The following is an 11460-nucleotide window of genomic DNA, read 5'->3' as shown; positions in this document are numbered from 1 at the left end:
ATAAACAAGGTCTTAGTGATTAAAGTTGGAGATTAATTTGCATTAGCTTCAAAAGTTTGAGCACTCAAGGTCTTGTTAGACTTTAAATTGTTTGTTTTGCTTCTTAATTCGCATGGGTAAGATGTTGTTTTTCAAGCTGTGTTGTATGTGATTTGTCTCTTAGCAATGACCTTTAAATCTTGATGCGGCCCTCAGCAAGGTTTTGATTAATTTTTTTTTTTTTTGTGAAACCTTTAAAATAATAGTATATCAGTCGTCCGATCTATGTTCACGAATCACAGTGGTGCAGTTTCCGGTTTAGTTTTGGTTTGGTTAGTTCAATAATACAAAAAGTGAATACAGCAAAGATAATGTCTCTCTCAGTACTAGCGAAAAGGCGAAGAAAGAGTGAAGACCCAAAGATGCGATCGTTAGAAGAGCTATCTCCGTTAGAAACCCTAGAAATCGAGAAGGGCCTCGCTCTCGTCTCACGCGTCAAGCTCTCTCTCACAATCCACCCTCTCGTCCCCTCCGTCTCAAAGCCCATCGACGAATGGCAGCTCAAGCGATCCTTGATCGACTTCCTCAAGAACTCAACTTTCCCCTCCGTGACGATCTCGGAAGAAGACATCGTGGTTCGGCGTCACAGGGACTTGAAGAAAAGGAAGCGTGATGAGCCAGTGGCGCATGGGTCGCTGTTTATCCGAGATTTAGGGTTTCTCGAAGGCAAGAAGAAGAAGAAGGATGACGACGATGCCAAGGGTTTGGAGAAGAAGTTTGTAGAGTGGAGGAAGGTTTTGGTGGAGAAGATGAATGGTATTGAGGTGAATTTGGAAGGAGTCAAGTACACTCTCACTGTGGTGCTTCCTGTTTCTGATGATTTCGAGAGGTTGAAGAAAGATTGGGAGGAGTTTTACGCTTTTGGTAATCTTTTGAGGTTTCCTTGATTTTGAGATTGGAAAGCGTTTTGATTTGATTTGTTTTTTTTTTTAGGGCATCCAAGGGAAGGGAGGAGAGAGGCTGATACAATGATACTGAGAGGTGTGCCATCAAGATGGTTTGCAGAGACAAGAGTTTCATCCAAGCCTTCTATGTTGGTTGCTCATACTATCTTCTCCACCTTTGGCAATATCAGGTTACATTCTCTCCTCTTTTCACTCAACCTAAATTTTCTCTATGAATGGGGGCAATATTGGAGTTGAGAGTGCTTATCACACTATTCATTGAGTTTTTGTGGTGCTTTGGATTTAACTTCATACATAGGATGATAGTACATACATTTTCTTGTCTTAATTTGCTTCAAAAGTGTGACACAATGGAAACTGAGATTGATTACTAAAAACATTAATGGGTTTGTGCTTCTTTCGGTATAGAGATGACATCTTGTATAATATTTCTTTGCTAAGTGCAATCGGTGGACGAAACCCTTTTCCTAACAACTAATTTTGGTCTCGTCTGCACTTCTCTGGTTTAATTATATTATCATGGTCATTGTATCGAACTTGCTGTGCCATGTACGTTGTAATGTTCAACTCTTCTAATCAGATGCTCTTCTTTGTTTTGTTTACCAATGAGTCTGATATTAAATTATTAATGCAATCAATAATTTCATGTTCTGCTGGTTTAACTAATCTTCTATAGGAATTTTAATGTTGCTGAGGACGATGATCTAGGTAAGGACGCAGATGAGTACAGTGGAGACCTCGTATCAGGTCTCTATTGTAAGATTGTTGTTCAGTTCGAGAAGTACAACGACTTTGTGAATGCCATGAAGGCTTTCTGTGGCCGTTCAATGCAAAAGGTAAAAGTATCTACACCAAGCATTTTACTAGACACATCTTTTGGGGAAAATGGGAGATCGTGGAATATTAGCTTTCTCTGTTCTGATGTCTAAGCTCCTTAAATAGCACCCGAGTTTGATCTATCCGCAATATTGTTTTTGTTGGATGTTTCTGCTGATTCCTGAACTCTCTTGTATGCAAAACTATATTCTGCTGCTGTGTTTTTTGGGGATATTGTTGCTGTATCCAAAACTATATTCTGGAATGTAATATCACATGTAAGTTGTTACCGGTTATGTAACATCTTTATACACCCCCTGTTCAGTAGCTTTGGTTTGAAAGTAAGTAGATGGAGTTTTGTTTGACTGTGTATAGGAAAAGAATTGGGGAACTTGAGGCATTTGCAACATGACTGATGTAATCTGTTATTATTTGGGGTTATCTGAGCAGGAAGGTACTCGGCTAAAGGCAGACTATGAACTAACATGGGACAAGGTTGGGTTCTTCCAAAACTCGAGGAGGGCATCGGATCACAGAGATGATGGATACAGAAACGAGACTGCTGGATACAATACGGATGATTTACGTCGAAAGAGATTCAGGGTATGTATGCTTTATGATCATATATTTTTATAAAGTACTAAATCCAGACAAAGATGTTTCCTGATGTCTTAAACCTGTTTTTTGGCAGGAGTAAAACACTAAGATGAGGTGTAAGACGAACTTGGAAGTGATTTGTATTTTAGATTTATCTTTTTGAAGATCAGGATCGGAGTTGTGGTATTATGCCGGCTGATCATCTTTTATTTTATGGTTAAAAAAGTACATCACACCGAACTTGGTAAAATACTCCACCTTTGAAACAATGAGGTTACAAACTTTGTTTGGTTACATGATTACATCCATCCAAGCTTTTGACTAGTATCGGTTGTACAACCATATCCGTAACCAAAGAATCATATATTTATATTTATCAGATAGAATTTATAATAGCCAAACTTCTAGAAGCACAACCATATCCATAACCAATGGTTCATATTTTCTGAGTGATTAGAAATAAACCGATAAGGGAGGTAAAAAAGTCATTTGAACCGGACAAAATGATGAGTAGAATAAACGACTCAGACCGTCAAAACTCCTTGAGGTGACCGTAACCTATGAATTTTCCATTTAAGAATGTCTATAATTCTATAATTCTATATTGCGTCTGAGAAAGACCCATCTAAATATATAAAAGTCACCGTCTCCCTTTCTTTTATTCATTGGTTATATAATTGGTGATGATAATTTTTTCTTTAAATCTAGATAACAACGGCATTTATGCAAGAGAATACCTTAAAATAATATTAAAAACAGAATCAAATTTTTAATCATAATCAAATCTTGTAGGGTTTACATAAAAATCATATAAATATTAGACAAATGAGCCAATGTGTGACGTTTTGGTACTTAATCATGCTAACTAGAAAAATCATATCCTGATTTCTTGATGACTTTCATAAAGGGATCAAACTAGCAAGATTTCAAGCATGACTGCTACGTACGCCGCAAGCCTGGAAAAGATAAACATGAATATTAACATCTTCAGAGACGCTGCAAGGTTGGTGTAAGACACGTTCCATCCGGAAGAGCCTGAATGTTAGGGCATCGTTATTGGTGTCCCTTAGGTTGAGGCCCTTAGCGTAGGGTCCCTTAACTTTTAACTAAAAAAACTAAGGAACGGCCCTTAAATAAGGGATTTGAGAGAAGTCCCTTAGCGTTTTTAGTTAAAAGTTAAGGGACTCTACGCTAAGGGCCTCAACCTAAGGGACACCAATAATGATGCCCTTAGGTCCCTAGTCTCAGTCGTAAGGACTGGATAGTCTGTTGGTTTTATTAAATCACTCAAGATGCTCACAAAACTTCATCAACTAATCATGTACCTACATCTCTTTTTTCCTAGCCTGTAAGAATTAAGTAAATTTTAAACTAGCCAATGAGGATGAAGCTTTAGAGACTCACAAGTTTCCCATATCTAATCCACAACTCATGATTATGCAAAGTGTAGTAGACCTAAAATAAGCAGCAAACGTAATGTCTATTGTACTTATATAACAACCAAAGGAGCCACAAATATCATGACATTTCAACTAGCTCTCATCTGCGCCCAAAAGACCCATCTAATCTTTATCCACTATCATTCAGTCTCTAGTCACATACTTGAAATCTTGAATCCACAGCATTGCTATTATAACAAACTCATGCAACTCATCCAGTACCGTATTTATTTCAACTCCGTTTACAAATGGATTCTAGATCCCTCGTTTACAAATGAAGAGAAGAAAACAAAGTTTTATGATTTCTTTTCTAAAACTAAGTGATAAATTATGAGGAAAATCTCTGTTTATACATTTAGTGGAGAAAAAGAGATAAAATTGAAAAACTGTTGATAATTATTGTTGTCTTTAGTTAAGAATGGTTTATATTAGCTCGACACCTCATTGTAAATAGGGTATTTTCACTCCATACACACACATTAATGCAAAATTTGCTATGTAACAAAAATCACTATTATACACTGCATATGCTTCAAATTTGCCTTGCTCTGATCCAGTTCTTATCCAACCGTAGTCTACAACGGTACTCTTAAGGCAAATAGTTAATTTCATCATTTTTTTTTGGTTTTCAAGCAAATTCACTCTTGTAAAAATAAATTACTGTTTATTATTTTATTACATAAGTGATAATATTTACACTATTAAAAGGGGAATATAAGCTCCATTGAACCTATCCACCTCAGCAAATTAAATCAACCAATGAAATATGATTTTTTCGCCATGTCACTATTTATTGAATCCAATAAAACACTTCATCTTCATTGTTCTTAGTCTCTGAAATTGCTGTTATCCTACATTTAAGAACCTCCATTTTTAAAACTTAGTTCCCTTCGTTGATCATTTCAAGATGAGAGACGATGATGTTTCAACTTCCGTTGTTTCTCTCTTTATAACTCTTTCTCTGAATCTTAGCCAAAGGTATCACTTCTTATAATTTGGAATCCTGCTAAATTTTAGATGTAATATTTAGTTTACAAAAGGAAATAAAATAACCATACATTACATTCTCATCTTTATTGTGTTAATCATGTTATTCTTTTTTGGTTTTGTATGATGGAAACCTATTTTACAACACATAATCCATGATACATTTGAGAAACTAAAAATAAAAACTTAAGCTTTTTTTCTAAAATAAAAAATAAAAATAGAAAACTCTGTACTACAAAATATATGCAGAACATAGTAAAAACATTTGGTTTAAATGTGTCAGACAAGAATATATTCTAAATTTACATTAAATACAATCTAGAATGCAAAAATATACATGCAAAATGACAAGTTTTACCAAATTATACCATATCATTCGCGTGTAAATGCCCACGTAGTATATGGAATAATATGTTCAAATAATATAAAAAATTTCAGATCACATGATCCAAATAACAGACCACTATTTTAAAGGAATAGATAAATATGAAAAGTTATAAATTTTAAAATTACAAGTAACACGTAAAATTGTAGGACAAAATAATTGAGTTCAATAAATAAAATTACATAAAGTTAACGAATTTTTAAAAATAAATGCAAAAAACAATACAAAATATAAATCGCGCGTAGCACGGTTAAAGAATCTAGTATAATTAATAGACAATGAATAACTTTATGGACACGACTTCACAATGGATAATTCAACATGTATATCTTACGTAGTCCCAAAAATAATTTATTAATCCATGTTAGATAAACTTGTTTATATCAACGTGACACAACTCACATTTATGCGGAAATAAACTTGAGTAATATATTAACTTTTGGATGTTAAAAAAAAACTAAATATTTATTTAATAAACGAATCTTAAATTTGATATGACCTTTTAACTCAGTAGAACTTCCATCAATCAAGAAGTCTACGGTCCACAAATTATTGTGATCTAGATGTGATCTCTTATTCAACTTCATGATCACAAACTATTTAACTACGCACCCACTAGTTTGCCTAATCCGTATGATTGTGATGTGTGCTCAGCTCTCCTAAAACACATTAATATTATTATTATTCATAACAAAACAAATACTCATGTGTTGTGGTGGTACATTCACAAATCTTCCAATATTATAACCTTTTCAAGAAATCCAAAACAAAGTAAGAAACATAGATATCTAAACTGGATTAAATAGAAGATTGCCTATAAAAAATTACTTTACAGTAGATAATCCCCATTCCATAACACAACAATCAATAAACTTACCAGTTCAAAAAAAAAAAACAATCAATAAACTTAACAAAGTTATTTTCATCTTCTTTTTGATGAATTCTTACAATATTAGTTTGATGAAGATGTTCAAAGTTCAAACTATGTTTGCAACAGTCGGTAGATAATCTGTAAACAAGAACATCTTCCCATTGCATATTTACACCTATGGACATTAAAACCCTAAGGGAATAAAAGAAGAATATACAATTTATCTGCTAATTCAGCTGTGTCATAATCAAGTATTATGAAAGAAACAGTGAAGAAACAAGAGATAACAAGAAAATCAAACCAAAGAACTTTCACAAAATGAAAAAAAAAAACATTTTTGCTCGGTCACGCGGTTTTCTCACGAGCAACCAGAAAACGAAAATTCTACTTGCGAGGCGAAAGATTGCGAACAGTTCTTGGATTAAATGATGCTCTGTCTTCAATACTCAACTTCCTGGCGAAATCTTTCTTCTTCATCGCATATGATGAAGATCCTCGGTTTCCTCTCTGTTCCTTGATCGTTGGTACCAAGTACCAAGCAATACAAGTGCACATGATCGCAACAGATCTTCCAAAGAAAACCAAGAAAACAAGAACCAAGATCACAGTCACGGGAAAGAAACGGTTCGGTCTTGTGATCTTCTTCAGATTCTCATTCAAAACACAGCTCTGTTTTTCCTCTGTTTCAGGTTCTGTTTTATTTGTTTCCTCTGTTTTCGATTCGTTGACTACTGTTTTGACTTTAGCAGCAGCAGAAGCGGCAACATCTTTGGTCTTCTTCTGTTTATGAAGATAAGACGATTTGATCACGACTGGGACACACTCACCGGAGCTTGTGAACACGAATCGGACAAGAGGCGGGCCACCGGAATCGACCTTCTTCGAGTAGATGATCTGTCTCTTCTCGTCGAGCTCTGAAAGAAGCTCAGAGAATTTGTCAAGTCCACGGTTTGAATAAGGGTTCTTGCTCGCTTTTCTTGATTTTCTTGGAGAAGTACATGGAGTTCTGAATGGGCTCACCATTTTTGGTTCGGCCGATGATCCTTTGATTTCTTTAATCTTGTGTGGTTCTTGTGAGATTAGGAGAGTTTCAAGGGATTTGTTTTGGCAGACAAGAGAGACGACCTTAGTAGTAATATATGGGATTTGTATTGGATTTTAAAAGTCTTGCGGGACAAAACTATTTGTTTTATAAGATCGATAAAAAAAACTCGTTTCTAATAATATTTAAAAATTGAAAATATGAAATTATGAAATTATGAAAGTATGAAGTTGACCGGATCTGATGAATGAAGAAGCGTTATAACTTGGTCAAAATAAATATTGTGGATGAATATAAGAAGTTTCGAAGAATGACTGACTTTCTTGGGGCAGAACTAGAAAAGTCGTTTTCTTTCCTTATTTCGAGAAAAGCAAAAATCTTAGCCAAAATCTAGTGGGACGTCGTTTACAAAGAATTTTATAATTTGATTTGATATAGCAAATTTTGGAAACCAATCTCTCATATATTTAAAGAGAAGCGCTACAATTTCCCTTGTATATTAAAAGATGTCATCAGAAATATGTTGGTCTACTAAACATATATTATATATTTTTCACTAGGTGTTTTGTCCGTACATACAGACATAATTCTTTAATACATATATTTGAATAAACAAACTATTAAATTTAAAAATCAAAATTTTTAAATTAAAAATTAAATTTATAATATTTTGATGAATCTTTCAATTTTTCAAACTTTGTCTTTTATTGATTTAAAAACATTATTCTTGCTAACAATATCAATAATTTATTATTACAAAATATGTTCTAATCTTTAAAAAAAATTATTATATTAATTTATAATCAATTATCTAATTAAATAAACAAATATATAACTGTTAATATAAAGTGATGTTATCAAACCAAATTCTTGAAATTATCAAAACCTACAAAATATCAAAATAAATCAAAAGCAAAAGAATATTCAACCTAACCAAACTTTACATATTGTATTAATCAAAGTAAATAAAATGAATGATATTATATAATTATATTGTGAAATACCTCCCATGATAACTGAATAAACACTTAAACACACCAACTACGTCGACAAACAAAACATTAATATATAATATATATAAGACGAAAACATTTTCTATCTATTATTATATTCATTTCTAAATGTTATAATAAAGGAAAATATATGCTATAGTGAATCTCTATTTTTCATTTAAGATAGAAATTGGTATTTTCTTCTAAGTATAGAGATCAAATAATACTTCTTTACTAGTATAAAATCATAATTTCTTATTTTCAAAATGGTCTTTTAACTTTGAAACTCTAATAATTATAGCTAAAACAGATAATTTTGCAAATACATTTTTTATAAAATAGAATCACATTTTTCTTTACATAATAATCTTTTCAAGAAATTGTAATTTAAACAAAAATATAATTCTGTGAAATTCTTGAAAACATAAAAGTAAATAGAACTAATTTTAAATTAATATTTTGAAAATATTCTCTTTTGGAGACAGATGTTTTGAAAATATTGATAACTCCATTCCCAATAAAAAATATTTAAGAAAATAACGAATAATAAACACATATTACAGATTTATTGTTATTGCTTATATACATCTTTTTAGTATTTAAATACTAAAATAAATTTAATAATTTAGAAAAAAAGTATTTCATGACATATTACGTTTTTTTGTTATTTTTATAAATCAATTTTTAATATTTTTGTATAATGATAAATTTAATTATCATATGTATATACTTCTAATTATAAAAACAATAGTGAATAAGAAAGAGAGATATAGATAAACACAAAACAAATACATGAATTTATTTTTCAAAACACGTTTTCCATTATTTTTAAGATAAATTTTGTAATATTAATTTGTAATCAGGTAAATAATGAATTATACTTTAATTTAATTATTTTGGTCAAAATTAATAACTCAGCCTAAAATTATCATAAAATTGTAGAGAATGTGACAAATAAGCAAATTCACTTTTCAAATAATAGTATAGATTAAACTAATCATAAAATTGATTAACAATCTACGATTGTTATTTTTTCTTTTTCCTTAAGTAAGAGCTACGAAATTTTCAAAAGTGAATAAAATATATATTTGACAATTAATGATTTTAAAAATAAATATTTGATAATAATTTACATATCTTCCACTATTTTTAATGTTATATTATTAAAATAAATTAAACAATCATATCAATTGTATAATAAAAAGTTATACTTTTTTGTTTATGTTATATTTAAATTTTTAAAAACGAATACAAATTACGGAAACTGTTAAAAGTCTCGCATTGAAAATTTTATGATCTATAGCTTAAACTTTTTGTTATAATTAAGTACAAATGATCAGAAAACCATATTTAATAAATATTCAGATTAATATATATATATATATATGGCTTATGAAATGATATAATTATGGTTGAACGGCCAAAACTAGTATTTAACAATTATTAGACTATTCATTCATTTTGCGTATATGCGCATGTAATCACCTAGTTTTACTTATAACATGTGTCATCATCCAAATGATTTTGAAATCACTATAGAACTAAGTTGGTTCATCAAAATATATACTATATTTTTTTATTAAACTAATTATTAATTAATTATTAATGTAAACATGAATATTTTATTTCAACTATTGATTGAACATGTATAATTAATAAGAAGTGAAATGAATTTCATTTATTTTATCATCATTTGTGAAAAATGTCAAAGTTACACTTTTATGATATAATAACAATCAAGGATTCTAGTAAATCATATTATAAGTTTATAACCATAATGTTTTGCAAAATTTATTTTTTGTTAAAGTGCTCAAAGTTTTGATGATAATTATTTATAATAGTTAGCTTAGAAACTTAGAGCATGCGTAGTAAGGGTATGTGAACAAGTCTCTTGTGATTATAATATTGAAAAAATAGAGTGAAGTGGAGAGAGAGAGAAAAAGAACAGAAAGTTGGAGCAATGTCTCTTTTTTTTTCGTCAATAGCTATTTGATTAATGGGTCTAAAAAAGCCTCATTACAAACATACAGAAGCCCATATAACCAGGCCAAAAACAATAAAATTCTGGGCCTAAAGCCCAACAACGGGAAACCCTAGGACCCACAAGGCTTCGCCGCCCCGCAGACAAACGCTGCGGTTCCGACGTCGCCCTCGCTTCGAAACAACACCGGGAACCAACCGTCGGTTCACCCGGATCCACCGGAGCTCACTAACTCCACACCATCACCACCGCCAAACGTCTTCGACACAAGTGAGCCCAATTTCGGAGAGCATCAATCGACTGATCGAGATCTTATCCGTCACCATTCGTCGCAATCACCGAGAGGAAGACTTCACGTGAACCATCACCGTTAACCTTGGTCGAGCTTCAATCGTCCTCCGACGTCGTCACCACCAATCCAAACCAACCAAAAACGACAACACTAAAAGGAAAGAAACAGACTAAACCCTAAAAAATGGAGCTAGGGAACCAGCCGACGGCGAGGCAAGGCATGGAACGCCTTCACCCCCGTAATCTAGACCGATAACGGCAGAGCTAAACGTAGCCTCCACCTTTCGGGGACATGAACCGGCGTCGACGGAGCTGACGGAGCCTCCGCCTCCCGGAGACAAAACCAAATAGCCGCACAAAGAGCTTCACCACGCCTTCCTCACCACGACCGCGCCTTTACACCAGAACCAGATCCGCCATGGACGGCCTTCTTCTAGAGCTCAGGCAAGGCGGAGGAGAGAGGAGACGACAGCAAAGCGAGGATCGATAGCTTTAAAGGTGGCTTGAGAGACTCCGGTGACGGCACGCACGTTTACGCGCCGACCGGTCACCGGATCCGAATATAGATCTACTTTCTCTCTCTCGTTTGAGCGACGTCTCTTGTACGAAGGACTTTCAGAAAAAGATAAGAAATTTTTCTTTGATGTGTTTCACTGTTATTGTTTCATATTCTTTTTTGTTTATAATTTAATTATGAAATAAATTACATTAATATTATATAGATCAGAAACTCTTGTGAGAAAGTGTACTACCGCTAATGATGCTCTTAGCTCGAAAACTTGACATACTAGTATATAAATTATCGTTCACATGATTTCAGTGGCTTACTAGTATGCTCCATCATTAATGGCGCATGTGACAATTAGCTGTTGTTCTGCTCGTTACTCGTACGTGTTATTTAATATCTTCTTTTTTATTTCTCTGGTAAGTGTTATTTATTACTCTCTCGGTTCTGAAATGTAAGATATTTTGGGTAGCGTACACTTATTAAGAAAATTATTTTTTATTTAAAAAATATCATTAAAACTATAAATTAAAAATTATTCAACCAATTATAAAATAGAACTAATAAATTTGATTGGCTATACAGTTTTTGATAAACTTAAAGTTACCTA

The 11460-nt window shown here is 32.5% G+C and overlaps 2 protein-coding genes across 2 annotated transcripts; one reads left to right on the top strand and one right to left on the bottom strand.

Moving 5' to 3' along the window:
* Positions 1-332: 332 nt before the first annotated feature.
* BNAA01G35880D lies at positions 333-2681 on the top strand. Its single transcript, XM_013893285.3, has 5 exons — positions 333-903; positions 973-1114; positions 1621-1780; positions 2211-2363; positions 2452-2681. Exons 1-5 carry the CDS (start codon positions 351-353, stop codon positions 2455-2457), a joined length of 1014 nt encoding a protein of 337 aa, XP_013748739.2. The 5' UTR covers positions 333-350; the 3' UTR covers positions 2458-2681.
* Positions 2682-6173: 3492 nt separating this feature from the next.
* BNAA01G35860D lies at positions 6174-7275 on the bottom strand. The gene has a single exon (XM_013893298.3). The coding sequence runs from the start codon at positions 7060-7062 to the stop codon at positions 6424-6426; it is 639 nt and encodes a 212-aa protein (XP_013748752.2). The 5' UTR covers positions 7063-7275; the 3' UTR covers positions 6174-6423.
* Positions 7276-11460: the final 4185 nt, after the last annotated feature.

The sequence above is a fragment of the Brassica napus genome, chromosome A1 (genome assembly GCF_020379485.1).
Source record: "Brassica napus cultivar Da-Ae chromosome A1, Da-Ae, whole genome shotgun sequence".
Lineage (NCBI taxonomy): Eukaryota > Viridiplantae > Streptophyta > Magnoliopsida > Brassicales > Brassicaceae > Brassica > Brassica napus.
This window is presented reverse-complemented; position numbering and strand designations above follow the sequence as displayed.

What these genes read in the sequence shown, in the direction of transcription:
- BNAA01G35880D (XM_013893285.3), top strand. Translation starts at nt 351, where the DNA reads ATGTCTCTCTCAGTACTAGCGAAAAGGCGAAGAAAGAGTGAAGACCCA. An exon ending in GGAGGAGTTTTACGCTTTTG is followed by an intron (nt 904 to 972) that starts GTAATCTTTTGA and finishes TTTTTTTTTTAG; the next exon opens with GGCATCCAAGGGAAGGGAGG. An exon ending in TCCACCTTTGGCAATATCAG is followed by an intron (nt 1,115 to 1,620) that starts GTTACATTCTCT and finishes AATCTTCTATAG; the next exon opens with GAATTTTAATGTTGCTGAGG.
- BNAA01G35860D (XM_013893298.3), bottom strand. Translation starts at nt 7,062, where the DNA reads ATGGTGAGCCCATTCAGAACTCCATGTACTTCTCCAAGAAAATCAAGA.